The sequence below is a fragment of the Bos grunniens genome, chromosome 12 (assembly GCF_055505025.1).
Source record: "Bos grunniens cultivar Pamir isolate PY7600 chromosome 12, Bosgru_T2T1.0, whole genome shotgun sequence".
Lineage (NCBI taxonomy): Eukaryota > Metazoa > Chordata > Mammalia > Artiodactyla > Bovidae > Bos > Bos grunniens.
Window position 1 is genome coordinate 73,570,355 of NC_141176.1, and position 19,785 is coordinate 73,590,139.

Consider the following 19,785-nt stretch of genomic DNA (forward strand, 5'->3'; position numbering starts at 1 on the left):
GTTGATGCCTGAGGGGTTTAATAGATAATTTGAAGTAAAGATTTCTCATGTAATAACTGTGTAACTTAAACCTGATTGTTACCTGGTCATTTTGGAGGTTTTCTTGTCATTTTTTAAAAATTTCCCCAGATACTCTGGGGAAAATAGACTGATTTGTCTACTTCTTAAATAATACTCAAATATAACTTATGATAGATTCCCAGATCCTCAAGCCAAAACTTCATATCCTTCTTAACTTTGAGTATTTCCTGCTTCCATGGGCAAGCATATACTTAGTCCAACTGATCTGCTTGGTGTCCCTCAGCACATTGTTTCTTTCCTTTTGGTTTTCCTGCCCAGCCTTCTCTTTTTGTTCCCATTTCTTGTACAGACCTTGTCTGTCACTCTATGAATTGCCTTAAGTATCACTGTGAAGGCTCAGGTCAGGTGTTATCCCTTCTCTGAAAATGGGAAGTGGATACCAAGATCAGCAAAACTGATAATTTAAGATAAAACAAGTCCTGTGTTTTCACCAGCCTGGACCACCAGCTCTCACACCTGTGTCTCTAGCACAGACCTTTACGCTTACATGTCCAGCTACACAGTGATATCACCGAGAGCTCATCTCAGCTTGTCCACAAGTGATGTCTCCTAAACCTGCATCCACCACCTTCCCCAACATGGAGACCCTGTCCTTCCCCTTCTTCACCCCAGACACCACAGTCCTCTTCTCTTATATCCCCCACCTGTCCCATCAGCAGGTCTTACAGACTCCGCCTTATAAGTGTGTCTGGAGTGTGACCCCATCTCTCCATTTCTACTGCTCCCTAGATTATTCTAGTAGCCTCACTTGTATCTGCCCTCACCATTCTCCCCTGCCCTCCACAAACAACCTTACTGTCTGTTTACTGCAAAACACAAGCGTAATTCCTTACAAACCTCAGACCAGTTCCCTCCTCACCTCCCTCTCCCCCTCTTACTGGCAGTGACACCAGTCTCCTGCTCTGTCTCTGCCCTCACTCCCCTCATTCTTACTCAGCTCTGCTCTCCTGCCTCCTTGTCCTGAACCCCTTGGGCATCTCCCCGTAGCCCCTGCATTCACCCCTCCCTCTGTGAGGAGCAGCCTCTCCAGGTCTGACTGAGCTCTACCCCCTTCCCCCAGATATGCTCAGCCCCCTCTGAGCAGAGCCCTCACACCCCATGTGGACTCACTTCCCCCCTTTAGTCTCCACCCCCCTGAGCCAGCTTCCTTTTCCTTCTTATCCTCAGTACATGTGCTCAGGTTTACTCTCCTTATTGTTTGTCTCCCACCATAGAGAGAAACTCTAGGGGCTCTGTTTCCTCATGGCTGAATTCACTGTGCCCAGAACAATGCCTGGTGTGTAGTCAGTCCTCAATAAATACCTGTTGAAATGGTCAAATGTATAAATGCTTTGAAAAAATACAGAATGAAAAGCCCTGAGAAGTTTTTTAAATTTTCCTGGTTACAGTTTAGTCACTGTGAAATAAGCCCATTGCTGTTAATTAAACACTTGTATGAAGAAATGATACTAAAAGGTTAGGATGGCGGGAGGACAACACATTTTAAATCTTCTTTTTTCCCTTTTTTGTCTCCGTATAGGATTTGCAGAATTTGAAGGAAAAAGATCTAACTGTGATAGGAGATGGAGGAACCCCACTGAGCGAAGGACAGAAAGCCCGGGTCAGCCTCACCAGGTAACTGGGGTTTCAGTTGCCATCCTGCCTCTCCTCCTCCATGGCCTCTAGTGGATGTGAGCATGCAGACCCCGCTCACCGGGTGGGCCTGTGTGAAGCAGGGTCTTGGTCCTTCCTCTGGGCTCCTAGAATGAACCATGGAGTTGTTGGACACCAACATGATTCAGAGATGAGACCCAGGGAGTGTGTAGTGTCTTCTTATGTCTCTCTATGTTTTCTAGAGCCGTCTATCAAGATGCAGACATCTACCTCCTGGACAATCCGCTCAGCGCAGTGGATGCAGGAATCAGCAGACTCTTGTTCGAACAGTGAGTTTGCTCCTATTGTCTGTCATTTCTTCTTTCCAGGAACCCTGTAGAGATCAGGGAAGAGAGCTCAGGAAGGTCTTTGTGCTTCAGGAGACTCAGCTTTGTCCTGGTGTCCCTTCCTCCCCTCCCTTCCCTCCACAGAAGATCCATCATAGAGAAATTTTGCATCATGATAAGGTCAGGACAGGAAGATACATAAGGTTCTTCCAGTGTGTGGGGGCCAGTGGGGTCTGTGCTTTAGGGAGTCAAGGATAGCTGGCAGATTCCTCCACGACTTGCGGTTGATGGATCCAGACCCCAGGGATAAGAAGGCTGATGTAAGGTTTTTAAATCAGAGAGTAGGACTTGGTAACCTGGTAACTGGCTGCCAGTTCTTTTCCTTTGTCATTTGTTGAAGGCACGTTAGAAGTGAAAGACCCTGTTGGTTTATGCTTAGTATTCTGTTGGTCTAGAAATACTTAGTAAAGTCTAGAATTTACAGATGATTTATTCCACATCTGAGTATGGCTCAATTATTTAACTTTTCTTCATGGATCCTTACTAGAATTAATACTTAGACCCACATGTAGGGTTAACTCAAATTTGAAACTTGGTATTTAGAATCTTTCTGAAGTCCTGACTCTCACTTTGTTTTTGGAATTTGTTGTCAATGGCTCTTTCTTGGCCACAGAACTCCTGAAGGAGAACAGTTCTGATGTTTTCTGTCCTAACGCACACCGACCAAGGCCTCTGGTAAAGTCTAGACAGGCTTCTTTGAAAGCCTCATGAATTCACTTTTTCTGAAGCAGCCTCCACATCTACCCCCACAGTTAGTTATCTTGCTGTTATTCATCTTGTTAAAGCCAATGAGCCTTCCAGCTGCACTTATTAATGTCCTGCTGTATACACTGAGATCAATGCCCTTACAGATGTTCCTACACAAAAACTCTCAATTTACAAGGAGGATGGTGAGCCAGGAGAGGGGAAGGACCACACTGGGCCGAATAAGGGAGACTAGGACGCCCAGCTGTCAGTCCTGCCTCTGAGGAACCTGTTTCTACATGGAGCTTGTTAAGACAGATGTCTGGGGAAAGGTCAGCAGAGTCAAGGTTTAAAGAGTTTCCATACAGGGTAGGAAATGCTAAGTGGAAGTGGAAGTGGCAGCTGGAGGCTTTCACTGATGTTGGAAAGCTCCCTGTGCCCGGGGCTGGGTGGGCAGTGCCCTGGGGGTCTGGAGGCTGGGCGGGTGTGTGGAGGCTGAGAAGAGGACCCAGTTCTTTGCTAAAGGAAGAGGAAAAGCTCAGGTGTGGAGGGAGGAGGAAGCAGGGCTGTGAGGAGGACAGCAGGCACGTCCTTGCCTGGAGGAGGTGGGGTGTTCAGAAAAGAGAAGCTGTTTGGAAATTCTAGCTCTCAGGTCCTGTGTTGGTTTGCTGGGGCTGTGTCTGTCCAGGCTGTTCTCACAGGAGACCAGAGCCTGGGTGGCTAATGAGAAACAGAAGTTTATCCCTCATGGTTCTGGAGGCTGGGAAAGTCCAAGTTCAGGGTGCTGACAGATTCAGCATCTGGTGAGGGCATGATTCCTGTGTCCTTATGTGGGGAAGGGGTGAGGGAGCCCTGTGGGTCCCCTTTATAAGGACACTAATTCATGTGGGCTCCACCCTCATGACCTGTCACCTCCCGATGGCTACACTTTTAGTACACCGTGGGAATTAGGTTTCAATATATGAATTTTGAGGACAAAAGCATTCAGTCTATAGCACGTTGTCACAGATGGAGGTGCTTAAAGAATAGAAATTAATTTTCTCACAGTTCGGAAGGCTGGAAGTTCAAAGTGTGGGCAGGTTTGGTTTCTGCTGAGAATGCTGTCCTTGGCTGCTGGTGGCATCTGCCTCGCTGTGTCCTCACATGGTTTTTCTTTTGTCCATGTTCACCCCTGTCTCTGTCCTTTTTAAGGAAAAAAAAATATTGAAATATAATTGATTTACATTATTGTGTTAATTTTTTTGTATGGTAAAGTTACTCAGTTATATACATACATACATCATTCTTTTTAATATTCTTTTCCATTGTGGTTTATCTAAGAATGTTAAGTATAGCTCACTATATTGTACTGTAGGACCTTGTTGTCTATCCATTATACACATAATAGTCTGCATCTGATAACCTCAAATTCCCAGTCCTTCCCTCTCCAACACTCCTTCCACCCGTGCAGCTGTAAGTCTGTTCACTATGTCTGTGAGTCTGTTTCTGTTTTGTCTATAGGATAATTTTTGCCATATTTTAGATTATACATATAAGTGATATCATATGATATTTGTCTTACTCATTCTGACTTACTTCACTTAGTATAATAATCTCCGGGTCCATCCATGTTTCTGCAAATGGCATTCTTTTTCCTTTTTTTAATGGCTGAGTTCAGTTCAGTTCAGTTGCTCACTTGTGTATGACTCTTTGCGACCCCATGAATCGCAGCACACCAGGCCTCTCTGTCCATCACCAACTCCTGGAGTTTACCCAAACTCATGTCCATCGAGTTGGTGATGCCATTCAGCCATCTCATCCTCTGTCATTCCCTTCTCCTCCTGCCCTCAATCTTTGCCAGCATCAGGGTCTTTTCAAATAAATCAGCTCTTCGCATCAGATGGCCAAAGTATTGGAGTCTCAGCTTTAGCATCAGTCCTTCCAATGAACACCCAGGACTGATCTTCTTTAGGATGGACTGGTTGGATCTCCTTGCAGTCCAAGGGACTCTCAAGAGTCTTCTCCAACACCATAGTTCAAAAGCATCAATTCTTCGGTGCTCAGCTTTCTTTATAGTCCAACTCTCACATCCATACATGACTACTGGAAAAACCATAGCCTTGACTAGACGGACCTTTGTTGGCAAAGTAATGTCTCTGCTTTTTAATGTGCTGTCTAGTTGTTCATAACTTTCCTTCCAAGTTGTAAGCATCTTTTAATTTCATGGCTGTAGTCACCATCTGCAGTGATTTTGGAACCCCCCAAAATAAAGTCTGACACTGTTTCCACTGTTTCCCCATCTATTTGCCATGAAGTGATGGGACTGGATACCATGATCTTACTTTTCTGAATGTTGAGCTTTAAGTCAGTGTTTCACTCTCCTCTTTCATTTTCATCAAGAGGCTCTTTAGTCCTTCTTCACTTTCACAATAACCATTTAAAATGGTCAGCACTAAAATAGCAATGGTTGAGAGGGTGGGGAGAAAAGGGAACTCTTCTACACTACTACTGGGAATGAAAGTTGCTGCAGGAACTATAGAAAACAGCATGGAGGTTCCTAAGAAAACTAAAAATAGAATTAGCTTATAATCTAGTATTCCCACTCCTCGGCATATATATGCACAAAACTATAAACCAAAAAGACATGCATCCCTATATTCATAGCAGCACTATTCACAATAGCCAAAATATGGAAACAACATAATGTCCACCGACAGATGAATGGTTGTGGTACATATAGATAATATAATACAAAGGTCTGTCTAGTCAAGGCTATGGTTTTTCCAGTAGTCCTGTATGGATGTGAGAGTTGGACTATAAAGAAAGCTGAGCATCAAAGAATTGATGCTTTTGAACTGTGGTGTGGGAGAAGACTCTTGAGAGTCCCTTGGCCTGCAAGGAGATCCAACCAGTTCATCCTAAAGGAGATCAGTCTTAGGTGTTCATTGGAAGGACTGGTGTTGAAGCTGAAACTCCAGTACTTTGGCTACCTCATCAAAAGAGCTGACTCATTTGAAAAGACCCTGATGCTGGCAAAGATTGAGGGCAGGAAGAGAAGGGAACAACAGAGGATGAGATCGCTGGATGGCATCACTGACTCGATGGACATGAGTTTGGGTAAACTCCGGGAGTTGGTGATGGACAGGGAAGCCTGGTGTGCTGCAGTCCATGGGTTCATAAAAAGTCAGACATGACTGAGAGACTGAACTGAACTGATTCTGACTAGTGTGAGGTGATTGTAGTTTTGATTTGCATTTCTTTGATAATTCACAGTGGTGAGCTCCTTTTCATGTGCCTATTGGCCATCTCTATTTGTCCTTTGGAAAAATGTCTATTTAGTTCTTCTGCCCATTTTTTAAAATTAGAATTTCTTGTTGAGTTGTATGAGCTGTTAGTATATTTTATAAATTAAGCCTTTGTTGGTCACATCATTTGCAAATATTTTCTCCCAGCTGTAGGTTGTTTGTTCATTGTGTTTATGGTTTCCTTTGCTGTGCAAAACCTTGTAAATTTGATTAGGCCCCATTTGTTTGTTTTTTTTAATTGAAAGAATAATTATTTGTGGCCATACTGGGTCTTTGTTACTGTGATTATTTTTTTCTAGTTGTGACGAGCAAGGGCTACTCTAGTTGTGGTGTGTGGACTTCTCATTGGATTTCCCTGGTGGCTCAGATGGTAAACCATCTGCCTTCAACGCGGGAGACCCAGTTTCGATCCCTGGGATGGAAAGATCCCCTGGAGAAGGAAATGGCAACCCACTCCAGTATTCTTGCCTAGAAACTCCCATGGATGGAGAAGCCTGGTAGGCTACATTTCATGGGGTCAAAAAGAGTCAGACATGACTGAGTGACTTCACTTTCTTTACTTTCTTTTTCTCTTGTTGCAGAGCACAGGCTCTAGGATGTGTGAGCTCAGTGGTTGCAGCTCCTGGGCTCCAGAGCTCAGGCTCAGTAGTTGTGGTGCATGGGTTTAGTTACTCTGCGTGTGTGGGATCTTCTGGGACCAGGAAAGATCCTGTGTCTCCTGCACTGGCAGGTGGATTCTTTACCACTGAGCCACCAGGGCAGCCACCATTTGTATATATTTCTATTGCCTTAGAAGATTGACCTAAGAAAACATTGGTATAACTTATATCAGAGAATATTTTGCCTTTAATCTCTTTTAGGAGTTTTATAGTGTCATATTTTATGATTAAGTCTTTAAGCCATTTTTAGTTTATTTTGTGCATGGTGGGAGGGTGTGTTCTAACTTCATTGATTTATATGCCTGTGTCCATGTCCTTATGTCTTAGTCTCCTCTTCATCTAAGCACACTAGTCAGAACAGACTAGGTGCAGTGTATTTAAGGGTAGTGATTACTTCTTTATGGTCGCTGTCACCAAATTCTAAGGTACTAATAACTAAGGTGACATATGAATTTGAGGGGGGCATGATTGGTGTATATAGCAGGCCCAGGATAGCAAAGTAAAAGGACTTCAGTCAGTAGGTATGTGAGGAGCTCTGAGCTCTGGACACAAGGAGCTGGGATTCCATATCCACTAAGCAGGGATTGTTAGACTTTGGCAGAAACTGCCCAGATGTAAGATGTGCCTAGTGTTGGGGTGATAAAAGAGTCATAGAGGTGGATGCTGGTGATGGCTGCACAACAATGTGAATGCACTTAATGCTACTGTATGGCTATATGATTAAAATGGTAAATTTCATGTTAGGTATATTGTAACACACATACACACAAACCTGCATAATAACACTGAATCTTTGAGAACACTAGAGAGTAGGATAGCTGACAAATGGCATGGTCTCCAGCTCTCTGATCTGACCCCCCTTTCCCACCTTCTCCTGTTCATGGCTTGATGAATTTTCCCTTAGAGAAGTACCTTGTATCTTGTCACAAGTTCAGTGACAGGAGCTCGTACTGTGACAGCGATTCCCCACCCCAACCCTCCTGGCATCGTGAGTATCTCAGCCTCCTTGTTCCCAGCGCCGTGCCCTGAGCTCACAAATGTGTGTCACCCTGTCTTGTGAGCATCTGCACAAGTTCTCCATCAGGGCAGGAACAAATTCTGCTGGTCACTGCATCTGTGTCACAGGGAGAGGAGAGCAAGTCATTTTGGTGCCAAGTACAGCGTGCTGATCACAGAAGTTCTTCCGAGTTCTTTTTCGAACACAGGTGATATTTATAAAATCCTCTCAAATATTTTAGGTGTACCACTTCAGATATATACTTGATAGAAGCAAGGTTAAGATAGTTGTTTGCTAATCAAAACCACTTTCTCTAGGGTGACTTATAGCAAAGAGCATGAAAGCAATTTAGAAAACCACTCAGCAGCAACTGGAGAGTATTCTCAAGTTAGAGAGCTGGATGGAACAATATGTTGTGAGAGATAGTAGTTGTGTGGGATCTTAGTAATGAGGAATACTTTGTGTTATAAGTTAATGAATCATACTTCTACTTGCCATTAACAGATTCCTTCAGTCATGAATCTATATCCAAGGTTATTAAGCTTTGTGAGATTTGCATTTATACTCTGTGAACACTAAGTGGGTTCTATCACCTATAGAAGGCGAAAGGATTTAGGTGACCTGATGCAGTCTCGTCATGCCATGGGCATCATGCTATGGATCTCAACGAGTTTCAGCCCCACATCCCAGAACACTGCCTCCTGCATCATCAGCTCTTCAGGTCTGTCCTGATCAGATTCCCATGCTTCTACTTACATGGCTCACCCTCCTGCTCCAGCCCTTCTCAGACTATGCCCCACTCCCACATTCAGGATGCAGCTCCAGGTCCTCAAAGAACAGGCTTCTTTCCTGTCTGCCCCCATCAGCCTTTCCAGTTCATTCCCACACCCACTCAGTATCCAGCCATGATGGCTTTGCGGGGGTCCTTTCTCACCCCTGTCTATCTGTACATACTGGTCCCTCTGTCTCAGAGCCAGGGAGCAGTGTGCCAGGACACAGAAAGTGGAAGACCAGCCCTGCTGTTTCCTCCCACTCCTCTAGGGGGCACCCGTGCCCTCTGTCTTCCCACAGCCCTCAGTGGGTACACTTGACCATTTATGAGTCCCACCATCCCCTATAAGCTGTGAATGCAGGAAGGCACCTCAGCCCAGCATGTTCTGTCGCAGGAACCCTGCACCTGCTGTCTTCTCCCAGGTTGTTTCCCCAGAGAGTCTCAGGGCTTCCATGTCTCCACATCTAAGACAGCAACTCCCCTTGCTTTTCCTTCAGAGGACATGTCATGGACTGACATGTCAAAAGGTAAAAAATGAATCCTTTTGGACTTAATGAAGCAACTGTGTTTGTGTATACACCACGGAATCTTGATTCTGATCACAGACCCAGTGTCCAGAGTGTCCCCTTGGGACTTTTCTATCCTGAGTCCAAAGCACAGGACTGCTCATGGTTAGGGAGGAGTAGGGAAGGGGGCTGACATTTACTGAGCGGACTGGTGGTTTGGTTTCTCTGAATGTGTGGATGGGTTGTCACTGGCCTTGTTTTGAGATGAAGAAGCTGAGGTTTAGTCACTTGACGTCATCAGCTTCATGAGAGGGACTGAGCTGCAGGGACTGAGCTGCAGTCTGCTGCCTCCAGACTCTTCATCTGACTCACTCAGCTAAGCTTTGGCCCAGGTTCCTGAGATTTGCTCTGTGAGGGTCTTGGGCTCCCAGAGTTCATGCCTGGAGCCCTGCCCATGGTCAGTGGGACCCCAGACCTGGCCACTCGCTTCCCTGAAGGGTTGTGGACCCTGTGGTTGAGACTGGGGCTGAGTTCCTAGAGGTCTGCATTTAGAGTGTAGGAGCGTTTTTTTTTTTTTTCCCTTTGTTTGTTTGTTTGTTTTGTTTTGATTTTTTTTTTTTTTACTGTGAAAAAAATTTAATGTTGAATAGTGAAGGGTGTCTTGACTACAGAGAACTGATGTGTCCTTTGAGCCATTGGGTTATTTCCACTGTGATTTGGGCCACTTTGATTCTGTTCTTTTATTTTCATATTTTAAAGGTTTTCAGTCCTAATGAAAGAAGACTTTCTTCCTGGATGGGACTAGGAATGTTGTAGAGAATGATGGAGGCCATGCTGGCGTTCATTTTCTATTTAATATTATTTAGGAAGAAGTGTCTAGAAAACCAGAGAAGGCAATGGCACCCCACTTCAGTACTCTTGCCTGGAAAATCTCATGGATGGAGGAGCCTGGTAGGCTGCAGTCCATGGGGTCACTGGGAGTCGGACATGACTGAGCGACTTCCCTTTCACTTTCCACTTTCATGCACTGGAGAAGGAAATGGCAACCCACTCCAGTGTTCTTGCCTGGAGAATCCCAGGGACGGGGGAGCCTGGTGGGCTGCCGTCTATGGGGTCGCACAGAGTTGGACACGACTGATGTGACTTAGCACCAGCAGCAGTCTAGAAAACACTCTGACAAAGGTGCTATTAAAGAATCTATTATATTTTGTTGCTAATATTTACATCATTAATTATAAATAATAACCTAAAAAGCTATCTAAGAATGTACACATTTTTATATTATATAGATTCCTCTCCTCCAATTCCCACATAGCATTAAGATAGTCTTTTAGTTCAGTCAAATTTTGGAATCTCAGTATTACTCGGTTGTTTTTCTTTATGGAACATGTAAATAATTGTTAAGCTGAATTTTAGGGGAAAAAAATACTTAGCTCTTGGTGCCTCCTTCACTGGACTCTTTTTCAGAATTTTTAAGCAGAGCTAGGTTCAAGCTTGCTACTGATAAATTTAAGAACCTAGTAAGATTAATTGATTTATGTTTATTTAATTTTTATTATTGACTTGGTATTTAACTTAAAGATCTTTGACTGTCTTTGTCTCACTGTTTTCAAAATACAAGTTTCCAGTGTGAAGCACCCCCATTAATGAGCTTTTGCTTACTGTGTCTTTTACATTTATAGGTGTATTCGTCAGGCCTTGAAGGAGAAGATCACAATCTTAGTGACTCATCAGCTGCAGTACCTAAAGTATGCAAGTCAGATTCTGATACTGAAAGATGTAAGTAATTTATAGAAGTCTGGGGAATTGCTAGCACTCAGGTATGTTCAAAGACACACCTCTCTGGAGGTCACTGTCCTTGGATTCATGATAAATGCCCTCTTCTCCCTCAGTTTTTTGCCCCCTTTTTCTAAGAGTTGGTGTTCATGCCTTGAGGCATGAATCCAAAGACCTGTAGAAATGTCACTACTATCCTGTAAGCCACATAAACCCTAAAGTGTATAAAATTGCAAACACAGGGTTATTGAATCATCACTGTTCTAATGAAATCTGTTAAGGATAATGATGCAATTTTATTTAGAACTTTTTATTTTCCTCTTCCATGACTTAAGTCAAAGTGTATTACTTAGAAATTAGAGATACTAAGACCTGTCTGTACCCATGCGATTATCATGTGCAGTTTGTCTAAAGAGCATCTTCTATTAGCACCAAAAGTGAGGCTGGGTAGCCGAGCACCTGGGTCAGAGATGCCCACTCTGCTGGCGTAACCAGTCGCTGGTCTCACTGCCCAGGTCTCTATGTGCCTGATATGTGTGGGAGCCTATGCAGCAGGAGGACAAGCACCTGCCTTCATGGAGCTCCTGTTCTTATGGGGAGGATGTGACAGAGAAGGTGACATCCTGGCTGCCTCCCTGAGGAGCTGGTGCCTCACAAGGTCTGAGTGACATGAAGGTGGGGGCCACACAGTCACCTGGGGGAGGGGGTCTAAGGCAGGGAGTCCTCAGGAAGGAGCTGACCTGGCAGGTTGGAGGAACAGCAGGAAGACCAGCGTGTCTGAGGAGAGTGAGCAGGGGGACGGGAGGGAGCTTGTCTCCAAGCAGTGGGCAGGGGACCAGAAGTGGGATGGAAGCCTTGGATGGTCCAGAGCAGAGGAGATATGTGGTCTGATGTGGGAGTTAAGAAAGTCCTGCTGGGCACTGGAGGGGTGACAAAAGAAGCAGTTACAAGGCTTAGTAAAGTTGAGGAGACCAGAAGTGTGGGCTCAGGCTAGAGTATCAGTTTCTAGAGCTACCGTCACAAAGCTGGGTGACTTTAAACAACAGAAATTTATTGTATCCCTGTTCTGCAGACTACGGATCCCAAATCCAGGTGCTGGCAGGGCTGTGCTCTCCCTGAAAGCTCCAGGGGACAATTCTTCCTTCTTGCCTCTGGTGTTCACCAGCCTTCCTTGTGTTTCTTGGCTTCCAGCTGCAGTGCTGTGGTTTCTGCTTCTAATGTCATATGGCCATTGTCCTCATGTCTGAGTCTCTTCTCATAGGGACATCAGACCCTTACATCAAGTGGATGTAGGGTCACCCTGCTCCAGTGTGACCTCATCTTAACTTTATTACATCTGCAAAGACCCTTTTTCCAAATAAGTTTGTGTTCACAGGTGTCATGTTGGAAGTTGTCTTTTTGAGGAGAAGCCACCATCCAGTCCACAGGTCCTAGCATGACTGGGGGTGGGGTGGAGAGTAGTGAGAAGTTTGCAGATTTGGTGGTAGTTTGATGCTTCACTCCTTGGCTCATTTGCCTCTGGGCCTCAGCACCTCTGCCATTAACCCCTGCCTGTTATGCAGGCTCTTGGTCAGATCCCTGACTTATGAAATGAAATTCTGCTCTAAGAAAGATTATTAAAACGCAGAACCTCTCTCTCTCTGGAAGCAGTTCCATGTGTCAACTCTTCTTCATTCTTCTAGGCAGGGCTAAGGTTTTCAAGGTTGAGAGCAGTTGATTTCATGTTCAGAGGGGGTGATTCTAGAGTGCAAACCCAGTGTTTACAGTGTTATGAGCAAAGAATAATCTATGTAACCAGTCCCTAGATGTTTTGGGGCCCCGTTATGGCCTCCTTTGAAGACACTACCCCCAATTTAGTACTAACAAAACAACTATTTGTCCACTGGTGAGCACTCCTGGATGAGTTGGGGTCCATCCTCACTGTTTGTCTCGTCCCTCTCTCACAGCAGAAGAGGGTATGGCTGCCCCCTTGTCCTCTTGGAATTGTCAGCGCTTGGCTGCTGGGTGAAATTTCTGTCTTTGTACCACTAGTCATTTCATTGTGCATATTACAGATATGAAGTGGTGAGTGGTGATTTCAGTAAAAAGACATGAGAATTTCACCTCCCAAGTGGAATAAGACATACTATATCCTGCATAACTGGCTAGTTCTGCAGTATCAGATGGTACCCAAAGGCTTCACTGGGTTTCTCCCAGTGGCTCACCTCAGGGAATAGGATGAGAGGAGTCCCAGCGAGGGTCCTGGGCCACCTTCTTTCACATGACCTGCCTCAGCCAGAGCTGCTCTCATTTGATGAGGTTAGCATCCTGGGATTTTTTTCCTAGTGTTTTATTTGCCACTGAGTGAATCAGCTGAGTCTTATTCATAAGGTCAGAAGATAATGAAAACATCTGCACATTATTTTATATGATTTTGGAAGGGAGGGAACCTGCGCAAGGATGTGTCACACATTTTCAAAGAGCATGATTAGATTGGCTGTAGCTTAAGCAGTTGCCTGACTTGGGGAAGCCTGGTTGGTTACATGTGGTTGATTGTTCATAAGTATTTTCTTGGATCTGAGTGCCTTGATTCTGGCTTAGATTTTGGTTTGTGGGCACAGGCTGCCAAGGCTTTAGAGACTCAGAGCCTCCTTGTTTAATTACTTGAACAAGTGGAATACTGAATTTTCAGTTGAGAACTTCCTGAGGTGTGTGGGGCAGTTGGACAGATCATGAAGATGCATTTCGTGGATTCCCTGTCCAGGACTGGTTCCTACATGTCTTATCCCATGGGACACATGATACTGTGACAGCAGTCAGCGAAGATCTGCTGAGTGACCCTTACCTATGTATATGTGCTTATGGGTCAAGTTTAACTTTCTTCTGGAATATTCTTCCCAGTTGACTGTTTTTTAAAATTCTGCTTGTCACATGAGGCTTCTCTCAATTCCTATGTTGTCTAAAAAGACTGTGCCAATCTTCTCACCAACTTCTGTGCTTCTTGCTTCCCTAGGTGCCCAGGGTACTTATGTCAAAGGGCCTCCATTTTTAACAGATGAGACCACATTTCTTTCACATCATCCAGCACCTAACACAGGGTTTGGCAGAGAACACAATGCTCAGTTCTGTGTCGAGTTGACTGAATTAGATTTCTCAGCAAGTATTCTAGACCCAGGGATCTTTTTTTTTTTCTTCCCAAAAATCATAATTTAAGACCAGATAACTTTTTTATTAGTATTTAAGTTTTTTTTTTTTAATTTAATTTTATTTTTTTAAACTTTACAATATTGTATTGGTTTTGCCAAATATCAAAATGAATCTGCCACAGGTATACATGTGTTCCCCATCCTGGACCCTCCTCCCTCCCCACACCATCCCTCTGGGTCGTCTCAGTGCACCAGCCCCAAGCATCCAGTATCGTGCATCGAACCTGGACTGGCAACTCATTCCATATATGATATTATACGTATTTCAATGCCATTCTCCCAAATCATCCCACCCTCTCCCTCTCCCTCTCCCACAGAGTCCAAAAGACTGTTCTATACATCAGTGTCTCTTTTGCTGTCTCGTATACAGGGTTATTGTTACCATCTTTCTAAATTCCATATATATATGTGTTAGTATATGTATTGGTGTTTTTCTTTCTGGCTTACTTCACTCTGTATAATAGGCTCCAGTTTCATCCACCTCATTAGAACTGATTCAAATGTATTCTTGTTAATGGCTGAGTAATACTCCATTGTGTATATGTACCACAGCTTTCTTATCCATTCATCTGTTGATGGACATCTAGGTTGCTTCCATGTCCTGGCTATTATAACAGTGCTGCGATGAACATTGGGGTACACGTGTCTCTTTCAATTCTGGTTTCCTCAGGTTTAATATTTTCAAATATAAATTAAATCCCCTCAATATTTTTTTTTTTAATTTCAGGGCAAAACAGTGAAAAGGGGGACTTATTCTGAGTTCCTGAAATCTGGGGTAGATATTTTTTCCCTTTTTGAGAAGGGGAATGAGCAGTCTGAACCATCTCCAATTCCAGCAACTCCCACTCTGATCTCCGAGTCTTTGGGTCAGTCTCTCCAGTCTCCCAGACCCTCGGTGAAAGATGTGGCTCCAGAAGACCAAGATGTGAGTTTCTCATCCTGCAGTGTGCCCGGGTCTGTGTGCTCTTGGTGGCCTTGTGGACCTTCAGTCTGCTCTGCTCATGATTCTTCATTTGTCCCCAAGTAGACCCTAAGGTTTCAAAAGTCTTGTTCCATGGAATTGATATGAAGGAAGAAAGCCTGCTTGGAGTTCTCTTTTGAGTGTAGGATGGAGGATCTTATGGAGATCAGTAGTGGGTGCACTGCTGTGAATTTCTGGGTATATGTGGCTCACTCTGATTGAGAACTCTTCAGTTTACCTTAGTTACGTACTACTTGCTCTGAAGGTCCCTGGCTTCCCTTATGCATCAAGAGGCTTAATGTTAAGACCCCCTTAGACTGACCTGCTGTGACTACATTAAATCGGCTACTTTCCCTATATGTTGGAATATTCTGGCACTGCAGGTGACTGATAATATTATTTTGCCTCATTGTCAGAAGGTTTGGCATAAATCAGAGGTAGTGTGTTCAAAGGACCTGATACATGGTAGACACTTTGGAGTTAGTTCCCATCCTCCTTTCTTACCAGTCAAGACTGACCACATCTTATTGATCTTGAATCCCAGTGGCCAGCATAGAACCAAGGATATCCAGGGCTCCAGTGACTCTATAATGCATTTTAAGTCCACCAGTCAGAAATGCACTAGATCTCCCTTAAAAACATACACAGATATTCTTCTATATTCAAACCCAAGAGCCTGGATGATTCTGATAAGTGTTCGGATTGGTCCCTCACATTCCACACTCAGGAATCACTCTCTGAAACTTAGGAACCAAATAGATCCAGATCTTATGCTTGTCATGTGCTGTCTAAACTCATATTACTCCAACTCTCTCTGTCAACTCAGTTTACTGTGTTTGGCCAATATTTTGAGACCCAAGTATGTTTTATATTTTTATTATTGAGTGACACAAGTCATATAGCAGGATACATCAGCTCCATATCATTTTGTGTATTATTTTAGAGGAAGCTTCTGCATTTATAAATTAATTGATTTTGTTATGCATGTGCTATTATGGACTTCCCTGGTGGCTCAGACGGTAAAGCATCTGTTTACAATGCAGGAGACCTGGGTTCAATCCCTGGGTCAGGAAGATCCCCTGGAGAAGGAAATGGCAATCCACTCCAGTACTATTGCCTGGAAAATCCCATGGACAGAAGCGCCTGGTAGGCTACAGTCTATGGGGTCGCAGAGTCAGACACGACTGAGTGACTTCACTTTCATGCATGTGCTAAGAGGCATGATCTACTTTAAGCAAAGTCACTCAACAGGGAATGATCTCATGCAAATGATGTTTCCTTATTTCTTATAAATTCCTAGGAGTGGAATGGCTGGGTCCAGGCGTAAATGCATATGTGGTCTGGCCAGATATTCCCACTTCCTTCTCTGTAGGAGATGGATTGTGTTGCACTTCTACCAGTGTATGAAATGTATCTGTTTCCCCACAGCTTTGCAGTGGAGGGCATTGTTGAACTCTTGCAATTTGGGGTTCATTGTTTAAAATTTCATCTCTTTCAAAATTTCATCTCTCACTGTCATTTTTCCCTTCTAGACTGAGAATATACAGGTTACACTACCTCTAGAGGGCCATTTGGAAGGAAAAGTTGGTTTTAAGACCTATAAGAATTATTTCACAGCCGGTGCTGATTGGCCTGTCATCATCTTCCTTATTCTAGTAAGCTTTGCAGCTCAGGTATGTACGGGCATTTATTTTGGCTTGTGCTCTTAGTTTGATGTTTACATACTATTTATATTATATTTTATAATTATTTTTAAATGTGTGTTAAGAGGTTTATCTCAAAGAATTGACTTATGATGTTTTGGGATCTAGCTGGTTGAATGTGAAATCAGAAAGGCAGGCCTGCAGGCTGGAACCTCAGGCAGGAGCTGACCCTGATATCTTGAGGCAGAATTTCTTCCTCCTCCAGGAAGCCTCAGGTTTTGCTCTCAGGCCTTTGTCTGACTTGATGAGGCCACCACAGTGTTAAGGGTGATCTCCTCTACTTAAGTTCTGATGATGGATATGAACCGCATCCACAAAATACCTTCACAGCAACATCTAGATGAGTGTTGGTTGAATCACTGGAGACTGTCCTGGCCAAGCTGACACAGAAAACTGACCATCATAGTACCTGTCAAGATTTTTCCTTTGAAAAATCCCAACATTTGTACTGCTATTATTGCATTTTGAGGTTCATTTGGATTTGCATTGAAATACATTATATGTGGGAACAAAGTTTTCTAGAGAAAAGAGGATATGTTTTAAAGATTTAAAAATGAAACATGCCCTCACCTGTGGTCATCTGGGGTGTGGGGTTTGGTGCAGATTGGAGCCAGAAGAACCTTCTCCATGGTCCTTTGTTCTGGAGCCTTTCTGCCCCTCATCCTAGTGAGTAGGGTATGAGGGCTCAGTGATGTCAGTGTGTGAGTGACTGTTGTTTCCTGCTCCAGGTTTCCTATGTCCTGCAGGACTGGTGGCTTACAGACTGGTGAGTGATTCCTGGTCTGACCCAAAGTGCTCTGAAGTCTACACAAAGCTTCACTTTCCCACAGAGTCAGGGGGAGAGGTGAGGCTTGTTCAGCCTCCTCTTCTGACCCTCATGTAGTTTGCCTGAATTAAAATTAAACTTCTTGTGGGTGGAATATGATTCCCTGGTTGTCTCTCCTCATGTCCCTTCTTTAAGCAGCTTCTTCACAGACAACTTTTTTTCTTTTGTTAGAACTTTTAATTTTGTATTGAGATATAGCTGATTAACACTGTTGTGATATTAACAATGTTCAGATGAACAGCAAGAGATTCAACCATACATCTATATGTATCCATTCTCCCCCCAAACCCCTCCCATCCAGGCTGCCTCATAACACTGAGCAGAGTTCCACGTGCTGTACAATAAGTCCTCGTTGGTTATCTATTTTAAATATAGCAGTTTGTGCATGACCATCCCAAACTCTCTAACTATACTTCCCCATAGTTAGAGGGGAAGCTAAAATGAACTTAGCAACCATAAGTTCATTTTCTAAGTCTATCTTCATAGACAATTTTGAGAACTGAAAGTCATGATTCAAATATTTAACAGAGAGACACCACAGGGTCTTGTGAGTTGGGAAACAATTTCCAGCACAAATACATTTCTCGAATTGAGGTAACTTTTTTGATATTTGTGTTAATTCTATGTATATGTATAGTATAATATTTTTTCTTCCTTGTTCCACAGGGCGAATGTACAAAGTGACCTGTATGCTGGGGCTTTAGTAAAAGATGTCAATGTGATGCTTGTTCTGAACTGGTTCTTAGGAGTTTATTCAGGTAAAGTTGAGTCATCTGCTCTTTTAAACCAGAGTTTAAGGTACTTACAATGAGTCCATGTGAGCAACAAGGACTTCTAGAGTAATTGAGTAATGTCTTAACAGTTTAAGTGTCTGAGTTGCATTTACTCTGTGAGTTAATTAGAATAATTATTTTAAAGATCTACTAGAAGAAAAGAGATTGAATGAAGACTCTTAATTTGCTGTGTACTGGATTTTGGTAGTTATACCAGAATTGCACATTCAGAAATCAGTCACTGGAAATATATTGTTATTTATATTCTCATAGGTTGCTTTTGCTAAATCTTATATCATTATATGGATGGGCAAGGGGATTAGAAATGGATCCCCACCCTGTGGTTCACCTTGATCCTTCACCACGCTGCTCATCTCTTGAGATTCACTAATTGCTTGAGAAGCTAAGCAGGGGAAATCCAGTGCCTCGGATTAGGATTCCTTCTCTTTCTTACTTTGAGATCGGTGTTATCTCCTCCCAAAATGATTAGTTTAACATATGGCTTGCCAGACTAATATTAACATGATTATATTCACAAGAGGGTTTAGAATATATATAGCATTACATGATATTTAAAGGATATCTTCAGCTAAAATTTTAAATACCTTCTTTATCCATTCACCTGTTGATGGACATTTAGGTTGCTTCCACGTCCTGAATTTTGTAAATAGTGCTGCTGTGAACATTGGGGTGCATCCATCTTTTTGAATTATGCTTTTCTCAGGGTATTTGCCCAGTAGTGGGACTGCTGAGTCATACAGTATTTCTGTTTTTAGTTTTTTGAAGAACCTCCATACTGTTGTCCATAGCAGTTGTATCAATTTATGTTCCTGCCAACAGTCCAAAAGCATTCCCTTTTCTCCACACCCTCTCTAGTATTTATTGTTTGTGTATTTTTTTGATGATGGTCATTCTGACTGGTGTGAGGTGATACCTTATTGTACTTTTGGTCTGTATTTCTCTAATAGTGATGTTGAATGTATTTTCATGTGCACTTGGCCAACTGTATGTCTTCTTTGGAAAAATGTCTGTTTAGATTTCCTGTCCATTTTTTGATTGGGTTGTATGTGTGTGTGTGTGTGTGTGTGTGTGTTTTAATATTGGGCTGCATGAACTATTTGTGCTTCAGTTCAGTTCAGTTGCTCAGTTGTGTCTGACTCTTTGCGACCCCATGAACTACAGCACGCCAGGCTTCCCTGTCCATCACAAACTCCCAGAAGAAGTGAAAGTGAAGTTACTCAGTTGTGTCCAACTCTTTGCAACCCCATGGACTATAGCCTACCAGGCTTTTCCATCCACGGGATTTTCCAGGCAAGAATACTGGAGTGGGTTGCCATTTCCTTCTCCAGGAGATCTTCCCAACCCAGGAATTGAACACAGATCTCCTACACTGTAGGCTTTACCGCTTTACCGCCTGAGCTACCAGGGAGGTCCATCATGAACTCCCAGAGCTTACTCAAACTCATGTCCATTGACTTGGTGATGCCATCCAACTATCACATCTTCTGTCATCTCCTTCTCCCTCCACCTTCAATCTTTCCCAGCATCAGGGTCTTTTCAAATGAGTCACTTCTTTGCATCAGGTGGCCAAAGTATTGG

The 19,785-nt window shown here is 43.4% G+C and overlaps 1 protein-coding gene across 1 annotated transcript in view; it reads left to right on the top strand.

Annotated features, from left to right (window-relative positions):
• The window catches only part of LOC147361900 (ATP-binding cassette sub-family C member 4-like), a 171,412-nt gene that overhangs the window by 57,982 nt on the left and 93,645 nt on the right, over positions 1 to 19,785 (top strand). Inside the window, exons 12-18 of the mRNA XM_086330241.1 lie at positions 1,601 to 1,695; positions 1,917 to 2,003; positions 10,645 to 10,741; positions 14,651 to 14,848; positions 16,417 to 16,557; positions 17,316 to 17,353; positions 18,080 to 18,171. Coding sequence (XP_086186367.1) covers positions 1,601 to 1,695; positions 1,917 to 2,003; positions 10,645 to 10,741; positions 14,651 to 14,848; positions 16,417 to 16,557; positions 17,316 to 17,353; positions 18,080 to 18,171 — 748 coding nt within the window. The remainder of the gene's footprint in view (positions 1 to 1,600; positions 1,696 to 1,916; positions 2,004 to 10,644; positions 10,742 to 14,650; positions 14,849 to 16,416; positions 16,558 to 17,315; positions 17,354 to 18,079; positions 18,172 to 19,785) is intronic.